The sequence below is a fragment of the Triplophysa rosa genome, linkage group LG4 (genome assembly GCF_024868665.1).
Source record: "Triplophysa rosa linkage group LG4, Trosa_1v2, whole genome shotgun sequence".
Taxonomy (NCBI): Eukaryota; Metazoa; Chordata; class Actinopteri; order Cypriniformes; family Nemacheilidae; genus Triplophysa; species Triplophysa rosa.
This window is the reverse complement of record NC_079893.1, coordinates 11,594,241-11,607,246: the sequence shown is the minus strand read 5'-3', so window position 1 is coordinate 11,607,246 and position 13,006 is coordinate 11,594,241. Positions and strand designations below refer to the sequence as shown.

Genomic DNA, 13,006 nt, shown 5'->3' with positions numbered 1-13,006 from the left:
GTCAGTGCTAACATTCTTCCAAATACCTTTCTTTGTGTTCAACCGAATAAAGACTTTTATACAGGTTTTCAACAACTAGAGGGAGAGTAATTCATGACAGAATTTTCTTTTTTGGGTGAACTATCCCTTTAAGTGACTGAGTGAGGGTTCAATTCCATGTGAATGCATGATAAAATGAATGCTCTTTCTCTAAAATATTTAACTTCAGATACAAGTGCATGCCAAATGCATAAATGCAAATGTATGCAGACAAATGTTCTTCATAAAATATACATTTTTAATCGTGTTATAATCCATGCATTGTGGATTATTTCCTCTGAAACTCACAATCCCTGTGCAGTTTCAGAATATATATTCATATTTTAGCTTGGTCTCGTGCTTGGTATTTTGTCTTAGGTGTCTTGAAGACAGGTGTTCAAAGTAACATCTACAAACTTAATGAAGATATTTAATGTACAGTATTTGTGTGAAAGCGTGAGTCAAATGTACAGGTTTGGACCATGATGTGAACAAGATTTTGCTTTTAACAGTGGGTTCCTGCTCTTGTGGATAATAGATCCTGCTCTTTAAGCCCTTAACCTTGTTGTGTGTGTGCCTTCGTGTGTATTAGAGAGAGAGAGAGAGAGAGAGAGAGAGAGAGAGAGAGAGAAAGAAAAATGTTTTTAATAGTGTAGTTTTTACATTTTTAGAGTAATTTTGTTACATAAAAATATGCTGTATGTAAAATCCTAATACGCTTTTTTAACTGCACTGTTAAATTCAATGTATGCGAGGAAGGCAGAAGTCTTGAGAAATCTTAAAGGAAATGTAAACTCTTTTAAAACCCACAAATTCCCTCTTCCATTGCTGCATCAGCACCTGCAGCAACCGCGCGCAGGTCTTGTAACGGTGCGGCTCGTCACGTGCTTCTCCCGGAGCATCCCGTATGGGAATCTATCGCTTCTCTCACAAACCCTTGCGCTGCATCCGAAGATCCCTCTTCCTGGAAAACTCTTAAAAGTTCAATAACATTGACATAACACAGTTAAGTATGCGCACTTTTGATAAACCGATGCGTGGGACAGACTGAAGCCCCGTGTGAGTATTTAAAAGCTCACCAGTCCTCGTCTAAAAGTTTGCTCGGAGCCGGTGTTTTGTTTCGTTTATTACCGTTGTGTTGGAAAACGTGTGCAACGTTGTTTTTTCATTGTAGAGACATGCGTACTGATGGATGAAAGGTTCTAGACTGCTTCAAACTTAAGCGCGTAATTTGGCTGAACGGACACATGCCTCTATCAGCAGACTGGAATAAATTGCATTTACGCGAGCAAAACATCTGTCGATGACTGGGAAACGGCTGCTGAAAATTGAGAGACGTAGAGCACCAAGAAAATCCTCATATAGGCGAAAAACACAGGTCCTGGAAAGGACAGATACCTGACTCTTGATGGTGATCGTGCGCGTTGACTGGACATCATTGTGAACCTTTACCCTCGACAGCGAGAAAGAGAGTGATTGGGTCCGAGATGAGGTCAAAGTGGCTATTAGGTCTCTGTCTCCTGCTGCTGTGCGTGGCAAGTAAGAAGCTATAACACTTTTTAAATTATAGGATTTTTGTTTCAGTTGATCGTATATTTTGTAATGCCTTGCACTTACAATGAGTCGCGTGATGTTTTTCATTCATTAGGTTAAAGTGGGATAGTTTGTTTCATTCATCAACGCCCCCCCCCTCCTTCCCTCACACCGAATTGCCTACTTTTATTGGGATGGTAAAAGACTTTACACTGCCTTCACACATGCATGCAAAAACAACAAAATTAAGGTTCTAATAAAATGTAGAAATGACGTGCACTTAATGGATGTTACACAACGTTATTTCCTTGCAGAGTCGTGCATGGTGTTGTTCCACTGGTTGTTTTTTTGTGTGTGGCTGTATTTGGCATACCTTGCATCCAGGTTTGAGTGTTGGGGTCTCTCACACTCTTTTCCCTCTAATATGCAATGTGCATGACATTGTGCAGGACACTTGAACACACGGTGAAACTTGTTTGGGTTAGTTTACTGATTGACCCAATATGTAGGTCAAAGTATTTTACAGTAAACACTAGAGTTCGTTGCCATGTTTCTTTATTCTTTCCATTGATTAAACAATTTGTAACTTTTTAACCAGTTTTGACATAAGTCAGCTGGAGTGAAAAAGGGTGTATTATTGCTTTTAAGATAGACATCTGTAGACTAAAGTCTTATGATTTAGAAAATGTTGCTTTGGTTTCAATTTAATGTAATACATGTGTTTATTGTGTTTATTTAAACAGAATTATTCTGTTCCCAGCCTTTGTGACTGTTGATACCCAAAACCAGTCAGAAAGAGTTTTTACAACAGTCATATTTATGACAATGATAACAGAATTTTATGTTTTATGGTATGACCATAACAGATCGCTCCAAGATGCTGGGTTAAGATCTCTGCATGTGCATTGCAGCAACGCAGCAAGTAGTTTATTTAAAGTATCTGCCTGGACATCATAAGATAATACAATCAATAATAAAAAAATAAAATTCAAAATCATTAACCTGAAGACAAAGTTAAAAAACAAGTGGAGGAGTCAAAGCGAAGAGAAAGTTAAAATTGCTGTCATGATTACTGGCAAGACCTTCCATAGAGTTTTGTGTAAATACACTCAAAATCAATCCCTGTAATCAGTGTTGTGGTTGTAAATGGAACAAGGCATAAAAGTTACATCTTGAAATGATTGTGTATCTTGCTGTAGATTTACTTGTTCATGAGTCTGAGGTCCTCAGTAGATGTTATATTTACGATAAAATTTTCAGGACTGATATGCTAAGAACATATCAGTTACTTATATTGTAAAGTTGTGTGCTATGGTTATAGTTTGTGTGATTATGTTGTTATTATAGTGCTGGGCAGATCCATTATATGGGGATAAAAGCACTTAACCCTAACATCCATTAACACCAGGCCAAGTATGACAGGACCACACAACCTCACCATTCACAGACAATCCAATCACACATAAATTTAGTTGCCAGTGAATAGCCATAATATACTTTTGTATTTTGTGTGATTGATGCAGCTCAAATGAAAATTAAATTTATAATATCATATAGTCTCTGCATGTCCTTCTGACACCTCGGTTGTCCAAATTCACAGTTTTTTGGGAAATGGAAAAAATGATTTTTAAATGATTAAATATTGTGTTGTTGACAAACACTTTTTAATACTTTTATATTGGTTAGATATTTGCAAAACCCAGTGACAAACATAAAGGGTGACTAATAATAATGATTTATGGCAAAAAATAAAAATCATGAAATATGGGGATACAAGGTTTCAGAAGCACAGCAGTGATACAGTATATATTACTGCACATGAACTCTATAGTGTTTCTCTGCTAGAGGAGCTGAATCTTTGGCAACCTTCAAGAAATGACTAAAGACTAATGAACATCGTATATCTACTGTATGTGCACTGTGTTAAGCAAACAGAGACCAGTTGTCAGTGTACTTGCACATTATTGCCCTTTTGCTGATGTGATTGCTTCTGTTGTTTTATTATTTGTTTGTTTGTTTGATTAAATGTTACATTAAAAACATAAAAATGACCAAATATTTTTTAATCAGGCCTTTTTGTTACCACTTGAAAGACAAAAAATAAACCATTCAAATAGGACACGGGAAAGAAGTAAAAAGTAAAGATGGAAAAACAAGTTAAAACGCTTATAAATAAATAACAAGTTTTATTCAAACTACAACTACACTGTTCGGTACAGTAAATCTAATTTGTTTATCAAATCCAATCTTTCAGATTGACTGCACTGTCACGTTGTGAGTAATAAACCGTGATCTGAATCTGATCGATTATACAGTTATAGTTGATATCGAATGTATCATTATGTTGCCATAATGACTTGAGCTTAAGCGTCAGAAACATTACTGCTGTGTCATAACCGCTCATTCAAAATTTAAATTATAGCAATTATAAATTACACAGTGTAACAAATTTTTGTCTTTTTATAGTTTTTGAACAATTCTATGGTGCTAATTATTGTGGTAGTATTTATTTTCATGTAGCAACAAGGTTTTAGTGTATATTTAGCTCAAGTAAATTTTGAGATTATCATTAACAGTGTAAAAAATTGTTCTTGTAAAATTCTGTGGTGCTAATTATAGTGGTAATATTGAATAATTTAATATCTTTAAACGTAAAAAAGAAACAGTCAAAATTGAAGCGAAACAATTTGTTGCATTGTGTTATACATCAATTCAATTCAATTCAATTTTATTTATATAGCGCTTTTCACAATGTGCATTGTTCCAAAGCAGCTTTACAGGAGCAAATAAGAAAAACACAGAAAGGTAAAACACAGCACAGTGCATGGTGTTTATAGACCAAGCAAGATCATTATAATAAATAATATCTAATAAATAAATGAATAAATAAATAAATAAACATCACAAGTGTCATTTAGATGGTTGATAAACTTTGCTTTGTGTGTGATATTATATTCAATACCAGTGAAAAGTTTAGAAATGCTTCTGAAATTTTTCAATGATCTCAAGGTGTATGCTTAAATGTGTAAAGTTACTTCTTTCAGACAAAAATATAATTGTACCAACATATGAATTTCTTTAGAAAAAAAAATGCTTTAAAATGGGTGACAGACCAAATAAAGAAAGAATAAGCAGCATCAATGTACAAAGTAAATAAAATATTTTTTTCCTGTAAAATTACAAGATATTAGGATATATAATAAATTGTTCCCTATTTTTCTTGTAAATTTGCTGTCTTTTTCTTTAATTTTACAGTTTTCGACTGTATTTCAAAAATAAACTGTAAAATAACAGTAAAATTTGTGGTTTTTGACCGTATTTCAAAAACAACAAAAAAATAACAGACAAATTCTGTAAAATTATGATTTTTACAGTGCTGAATAGATTGCGAACTCCTTCAATACTCTTTAAAAAACGTCCTAGGGTGAGACCTTCAAACGCTGAATATTAAAAGGCAGAGAGAACGATTCTAGTCAAAGGGTGGAAGATGCTAAAATGTATAAATGATGCTAAAATGTAACATCACAAAATTTTTAGTCACAAAATAATTTCTACATTTACATTTGTGCTACTCCATGGTTTTAATAAGTTTACTATTATTCTAAAAAATAGAAAAAAAATAGAAATAAAGAATGAGTATTTCCGAAGTGTTTCTAAACTTTTGACTGGTACACTATACATCCTAAACGATGGAATAAAAACAGGTTTAAATACAGAGTGGATCAATCAAATTGCAAATCACATTCAGATATGATCAGAGGTTTATATTTTCAAATATTTTTGCTACCTCTGAAGAATATAGTTTTTTTTATTATTTTTAAAAGGGATGAAAAGGGTAACTACATAAATACTTTCAACTTCATCGATCTAGCATGAGGACACATAGTAGGACTGATGGGGGTTTTGGATACTGTATATTTTAATCCACTCCAACTCATATAGACATTGAGAGACTGACAGATAGATCGAATCAATAAAATGGTTAATACATTTTGAGTCAGATGCTGGAGGTCAGACACACATACACAGATTAGATCATTGATTGGTTTACCAGAGTTATCACCCTTCCCTGATGGATCCCTGTGTATGGTTTCTCAGTGTAGCACTCTAGATACACACAGATACACACTGAGATGAAGTGGATCTGAACCCTGTCTTGCTTAAGGGGACAAGCTATCCAAAATGACTAAGGCTTAGCATAGCCACAAAGGCTCAAAGGTGTGTGTGTGTCCTTCTGTGCAGAACGGATCATACCAATCAAATCTGACACGATCTTTGGATTCATGACGGTGTGTGTGTGTTTCAGTGTTATGGTTTGAGAGGCGGAGCACAGTCACAGGAGATCTCATTCCGCACATGGGGGGTGGGGATGGGGGAGGCAGCACTTGTGTGTTCTGCTACATTCTAGGTCTGTTTTGCCATGTCATTGGCATACTCTCTCCACAAGATTGGTGGGCTTATGAGTTATGATGGGATAAGATGCAGAGAAAAATTATTCTGACATGTTTGTGTTTTCTGCTCTGCAGTGAAAGCAGATTACATGCATCTTAAAAGACACTTCTGGCCTTTTCATGATATTCTCGGAACCTCAAGACATTGAAAAACTGTAGGGGGCTCCGGTGGCACTGTTTAGTGACTTCAGATTATATTATTTGACATTTAATGTCACAATTTAGAAAAAAAATGTTTTCTTGGCAGCTTTGTTGATTTAAATTTTTTGAGTTGCAGAAAGACCTCATATAGATCAGCCTTGAAAGCCGTGTTTTTTTAAAACAAATATTTGATTTCTTCCCTGTGGCTCACTTACAGTCCTGTTGGTAAGATTTCAGTCAGGTATACAAAATAATCAGGAAAAAAATCAGGCTAATATTATTAGTTTCCTTTTTTAAAACAAACTCCACTCTTTTTTATGACTGATTTGCAGGTGCTATACAGGAAGATTTGGCGAGACATATCCTCCTTTTATCAGTAGTTCTTCTGGTGTTTAGGAATAGTAATACCACGACTAGACAGGACACATTTCTAAACTCAGAATGTGGCCATGCGTTAACGAATTTGGGTTTCTGACATCATAACACATCTTTTGGACTAGAAAATATGTTTTGAGTTATGAAACAGTTTGTGTATGAATCATAGTATGTTTCCATAGTGTAAAGTACAGAACTCTTTGATCTAAAAGGTACTGAAAATGTGACTTCTCATAAACGCTTTTCGAACTTTTCTTTCAAAGTTCATTTAGATGTGTGTGTGTCTTAGGGTCTCTTGGTGGTGATGCTGAGGAGAGGCTTGTAGATGTTTTGCTGGGTCCTGAGCGCTACAACAAACTCATCCGGCCTGCGGTCAATAAGAGTCAGCAAGTCACTATTGGCATCAAAGTCTCTCTCGCACAGCTCATAAGTGTGGTGAGTGTTACTCAAATACAGGTACACACGCAAACATTAAATATTGTATTTTATAATGTAAACATTATGCAACAACTTAGTATCCTGTAGCTCAGTAAGTAGAGCATTGTGCTAGCAGTACAAAAGTTGTGCTAATATATGCTCATGCCAAGCTATAAAACTATCAGAAAACTGCGATTCTAACCTTTGTCTTCATAACGAAATCCGACATGGCCAGTCAGCGATTTATTTATTCAAAATTGATGTTGTAGATTCCGTGAGCCTGGTGACTGTAGTGTATACTTTGAGTTACATGTTCGCTTAAATATGCAATATGAGTAAACAGTGCTCATAAACAGCTGTTTAAGCTGTAGCCCCGCTTGAAATGAATAGATGCTTGGACCCAAAAAAGGTATTCCTTACGTCACCACTTAACAACCGAATTGCATTGGTGTCATGGCGCAGCAGCATTCTCTGACATGTTAAAATCTCAAGGTACATTTACAGCGACAGGTACATTCACATCTGACACATGTTCTTACCAGGCACAACGTGACACACAAGTGACAAGCCATTTTGCCTTCTAATTTTGTCAGGGTGCTCCGAGTAGCTCCGCCCTCAGTGAAACCTCATTGGTTTATAATTGTGCTTCACTGCATGTATTACAGACTCTGAGTCACGCCTGGTTAGGACTGAGTTAGTTGTCCTTTTCACTGTAAGAGCAAGAAAGATACTCATTACATTAGCATTAAGCAATGATTATATATAACATGTGCAATGTAATTATGTTATCTTTACAGAATGAGAGGGAGCAAATTATGACAACGAATGTGTGGCTGACTCAGGTAAGGTCACCTGGTATGCCTGTGTCCTCATCCAGAAACTATTATATAAGACAGTTACATCAACGGCCATGATCACACACATCAATGCACACAAAACTGTGAGCATATTCAAGTTCAGCTGTAGTTTAATTATAGTGCACTTAAGGTCATTTGTGTGCTATGGAAAATCTTTGAAGAGTAAGAAATCTTTACATATAGCAAACTGGTGCTTTAGTAATGCAGGTTTCATTTATTTTAAACTAATTTTTAATTTCCTGCAGGAGTGGAATGACTACAGACTGGTGTGGGACCCAAATGAGTACGAGGGCATCAAAAAACTACGGATACCATCGCAGCACATCTGGCTTCCTGATATAGTGCTCTACAATAAGTACGTCATAGATGCCATCATACTTTGAAATTTCTGGCTGCCATCACCTTGTTGTTCGATAACAGTCGAGACACTGATATGTAACATGACTTCTGATGAATTAAAGTTTTAGTTGAAACTTTAGTTGAAGCTCCGAGCATCAGCTTCGGACATGCGTTGTTTGTATTGCTATAATGTCTGTTAAGATTTCACACCACAGTTGTTTCTCGGTTCATTATGAGGCCATGAGCCTTGTAAACTTTTGGGATTTTTGAAGCTTTGATGCACAGTCAGTGTTTAGTGACAAACTCAATACAACAAGCAAGCTGTCAGTGTTCCAGGAGACTGACTAATTATGCTACCAAGTTGCCAAAAGCAAGAGCAGCCGCCTCCCTTGTTGCTATTGTTTGAGGTAGTTCACGTCTGCGCTCTAAAAACAAGAAAAAATATGACAAATGACAAACAAAGATGTTTAAACTGTTTGATCTGCGCCAGCTGTGCGTTTCGAGTGCAACCAATGTATGAGGGCTAGTTTTGTGGCATCATCTGAGGGACGTTGTTATATAAGGATTTATTTTGTTGTTGATAAAATTTGAAGATGCATTCGCACATGTTGTTGCTCAAATGGGGCCAGATGAGACTTTAATTAGCTTATTTTCTCATGTTGTACAAAGACAGTGGAGCATGTAATCCTTCGCTAAAATAAGATTTGTATTTCTATGCTAATTTTAATTGAAAAGCTGTACACTAATAATTTTGCAAGGGTACAGAGAGAGAGAGAGAGAGAGAGAGAGAGAGAGAGAGAGAGAGCGAGAGATCCTGGATTAAAGATTTTGTAATAAATGCACATTAATCACATGATGAGAAGGCATAAATTGTCGGCATACTTTTTGCCCTATGACTCATTTTACGCTCTTTAGGACTAGTACATGCTTATGGATTAACATAGAGATTTTTTTCTGTTGTGCAGTGCAGATGGTGTATATGAAGTGTCTTTTTACTGCAATGCTGTCGTTTCCAACACCGGTGACATTTTTTGGCTACCACCTGCTATCTACAAGAGCGCCTGTGCCATTGAAGTTCGCAACTTCCCTTTCGATCAACAAAACTGCACTCTGAAATTTCGTTCTTGGACGTACGACCGCACAGAACTCGATCTCGTCTTGACTTCTGATTTTGCTAGCCGTGATGACTACACGCCCAGCGGCGAATGGGACATTGTCTCGCTCCCAGGCCGGAAAAACGAAGATCCCAAGGACATCACGTACCTGGATGTCACATACGACTTCGTGATCAGGCGCAAACCCCTCTTCTACACAATTAACCTCATCATTCCGTGTGTTCTCATCACCTCTCTCGCTATTCTGGTTTTCTACCTTCCCTCAGACTGTGGTGAAAAGATGACGCTTTGCATCTCGGTTCTTTTAGCTCTCACAGTGTTTCTGCTCCTGATATCCAAAATCGTTCCTCCAACGTCTCTGGCGGTTCCATTAATAGGAAAGTATCTAATGTTTACGATGGTGCTGGTCACGTTTTCCATCGTGACAAGTGTGTGCGTGCTCAACGTGCACCACCGATCTCCGTCGACACATCACATGCCCGAGTGGGTAAAGCGAGTGTTTTTGCATAAGCTTCCGTTTTTTCTTCTCATGCGACGACCAGGAAGCTCCAACATACGGGAGAGGTTCCGAAGGAAACATCAGCGAAAGTCGTTCTCCTCAGATGCGAAGAATGTAAGGATGGATGAAAGATCGTTCTTCTTGAGTGATGATCCGGTGCGTGTTTGCGGCGCCTGGAGGGTTGGTGATCTACCCGAGGGATCTGAGTTCAGGCAAAGGGTGAGGGTCAGACACGACCAAGACGTGGATGAGGCCATAGAGGGCGTGAGGTTCATTGCTGAACACATGAAGATTGAGGATGATGATGAAGGGGTGAGAAGTACTTTGGTGTTTTGTTAATCTATAGACTGTTGATGTGATGTAGTTCTAAAAGTTTTATGAGTAACAATAAGCCACTATTAATCTTATTCTTGTATTTTGTGTCATGCAGATCATTGAGGACTGGAAATACGTCGCCATGGTGATCGACCGGCTCTTCCTGTGGATTTTTATTCTGGTCTGTGTCGTTGGAACTCTTGGGCTCTTTGTGCAGCCACTCTTTCAGAGCTACAACACCCCCACGGCCGAGTGAGTCACATCTTTCTCTCTTCCTTCTTTTTTATTTATGATAGAGGAGTGTTTGGAGGCCAGCGCCTTCGGGTGAATGCACATGGATTTAACAATAGCTTCACATTCAATGAGGAAACGAAGATCTGTGAAAAACTATCGTTTCACTATCGTTTGATGACGCATCTACTTGTGTCTTTCCTTACCTGCCTTTATCTTGTGTCCTATTCTTTTCTATCTCTTCTCTTTTGCAGGTATGGGGATTTCTGAAATATCTGCTTGGTATTTCTGGTATTTTTGGACACATACAGTACTTATTCAACCAGCTTTGACATCAGAGTTTTGCGCTGTTCACAAATAAATAGAATATTATTTTTGGCTTCCAGTTCAATTAATTTAAATCAAATCTAAATCAAGATGAATTATAAATGAAAAATGAAGTTTTTGGAGGAGCCTGATAATTCCATCCTGTCGATAATCACACAAGGATACCTAAGCAGGCACCTCCAGATCTTAAAGAAACAGTTCACCCAAAAATGAAAATTCTTTCTTTTTTTACTCACCCTTAAGTTGTTCCAAATCTGTATCAATTTCTTTGTTCTGATGAACACAGAGAAAGATATTTGAAAGAATGCTTGTAACCATTCTTGGCCACAATTGACTACTATAGTTGGAAAAATTGCTTAAAAAATTTCTTTGTTCTGTTTTGAACACAAAATAAGATATGTTCAAGAATGGAGGAAAGCAAAGTTCTGGGACACATTTGACTACCACTGTCATGTTTCCTAGTATGGTAGTCAGTGGTGACCAAGAACTGTTTGGTTACAAGCATTCTTCCAAATATCTTTCTCTGTGTTCATCAGAACTCAAGGGTATGTAAATGATGGCAGAATTTTTATTTTTTGGGTAAACTGTACGTTTTAAGTGATGAATCTTCTGGTATCTTTCCTCTGGCCTGACTCCTTCTCTATATCAGTGGTGATCGGTGCCTCCTCTTCAGGGGAAGCAGGAATTCAAAATACGTGTTCAGCGCTTCATGTGAACCTATGTGCATCACGCATCATGTCAAAATACTAAGCGAGTATCTAGCAAATGCGGCGTCTCTTTTATTAAAAACCCTTTCAACGTGTCTGCAGCAGGCACGTATTTTGACATGACGGGCCACACACATGACGAGCTAAATACATGTTTTGCCGAGCCTCGCATTACTGCTTCCCCTGAAGAGGAGTCACTGATCACCACTGCTCTATGTCTAATATCAATTTAGAAATCAAATTTCAATGTCTGGTGGGGTGTAGCCAAATCAGTTTCAATTCTGAAATTAAAGTCAGTTCATAAATTCTGAATTGAGCCCAAACCTATCAGCAAAACACTAAGCATAACCACATAACCACTACACTCAAAGCTATACAGTAAACCAAGAAGCCTGTTTTTCTAATTATAAAAATCCTCAATTAGACAATAGTAGCATTTAAAAACGGCTATCACTCAGTATCCTTGCAGCAAAATTGTTCTAGAACTTTAACATTTATATGTTGTATGTTTATTGTTCACTTTTATATTTTTTCAAGGCACACATTAAGCTATCAAAAAAGCTTTACAGGGGTGGTTACTGCGACCTTGGTACAAAGACTTGATTCTCTCTTCTGCTTGCCCTCACACAAACTGCACAGACACAATCTGTAGTTCAATAGATATTGTTTGATATGAAAGTTTATGTATTCTACTGTACATGCAAATGGCTGTCATTGCTTTTCTGTATGGTCTGAACTATCACATTTTTAATTGCCTTAAAAGAAAAGTGCAGTGAATGAAAATACTCCACCAATAACATTGAATCCTTTCTGTCTGTCTCTCGACGTTGTGTTGAGCCGACAGATGGGGTTTGACTTGAGAACCTATCATCTTCTGATTATTTTGAAAAGGCCAATGAAAATTGGCGAATGAAATTTGCATGCCGGACTCCGCCCCAGATATCCGGGTATATAAGGAACACGGCATGCAGCATTCTTCAGAGCCTACGCATCTGATGATCTTCTGCGGATCTTCGTTGATCTTCTTGCGATCTCACGAGGGCGTCTCGGCAGTTCCGGAGGTGTCAAGAGCAAATTTCCTTCTAAAGAGCAAAATTCTCCAGCGTGGCATGGCCCGCTGTTGTCGTGGGTGCAACACGCTCATCGAGGAGGGGGACGGACACGATGTCTGCCTCAGGTGTTTGGGTCTCCGGCACGCTGAGGCAGCCTTTGTGGATAGGTCCTGCCTGCACTGCGGGCGGATGGCGATCCAGACGTTGCGGTCACGGGTGGCTGTGTTCTTTATGGACACAGCCACCACCCCGTCTGCTACCCGTTCCGAGACCGCAAGGGCTACGGCCCTGCCGTCCGCTTCGGTTAGCACCGGGGGTGATATGGGGATCACTGTGAGCGTTAACCCGTCAGCCGCAGGCTCACGGACCGTTCATGCCCCGTCTCGCTCGTCTGATCGTCCCCCAGGAGACGGTTCTACCTTGTCTTGTTCCTCAGTCACGTACTCGGGAGTGCGTGACGAAGATGAGATGTCGCTTGCTGCATCGGAGGGCGACCTGTTGGCATCTGACCCCGACGACTCCTCGGAGCTCCCTCCCTCGGGGGGTCGAGCCCAGGAGGAAGCGGACGTCGAGATGTCATCCATACTATTCCGGGCTGCCACGAGCTTTGGGTTGCAATGTACCACACT

General features: G+C 38.5%; 1 protein-coding gene across 1 annotated transcript; it reads left to right on the top strand.

The window, feature by feature from the left end:
• The first annotated feature begins 1,461 nt into the window (after window positions 1-1,461).
• On the top strand, window positions 1,462-10,561 carry chrnb5a (cholinergic receptor, nicotinic, beta 5a). The gene is made up of 7 exons (XM_057330909.1): window positions 1,462-1,557; window positions 6,808-6,953; window positions 7,733-7,777; window positions 8,038-8,147; window positions 9,097-10,057; window positions 10,176-10,312; window positions 10,546-10,561. The coding sequence occupies exons 1-7, from the start codon at window positions 1,506-1,508 to the stop codon at window positions 10,559-10,561; spliced, it is 1,467 nt and encodes a 488-aa protein (XP_057186892.1). The 5' UTR covers window positions 1,462-1,505.
• The last annotated feature ends 2,445 nt before the right edge of the window (window positions 10,562-13,006 follow it).

Excerpts from the sequence above, each read along its gene's own strand:
- chrnb5a (XM_057330909.1), top strand. The coding sequence starts at position 1,506 with ATGAGGTCAAAGTGGCTATTAGGTCTCTGTCTCCTGCTGCTGTGCGTG. Across the intron at positions 1,558-6,807 it reads CCTGCTGCTGTGCGTGGCAA|GGTCTCTTGGTGGTGATGCT; the intron begins GTAAGAAGCTAT and ends TGTGTGTCTTAG. Across the intron at positions 10,058-10,175 it reads TTGAGGATGATGATGAAGGG|ATCATTGAGGACTGGAAATA; the intron begins GTGAGAAGTACT and ends TGTGTCATGCAG.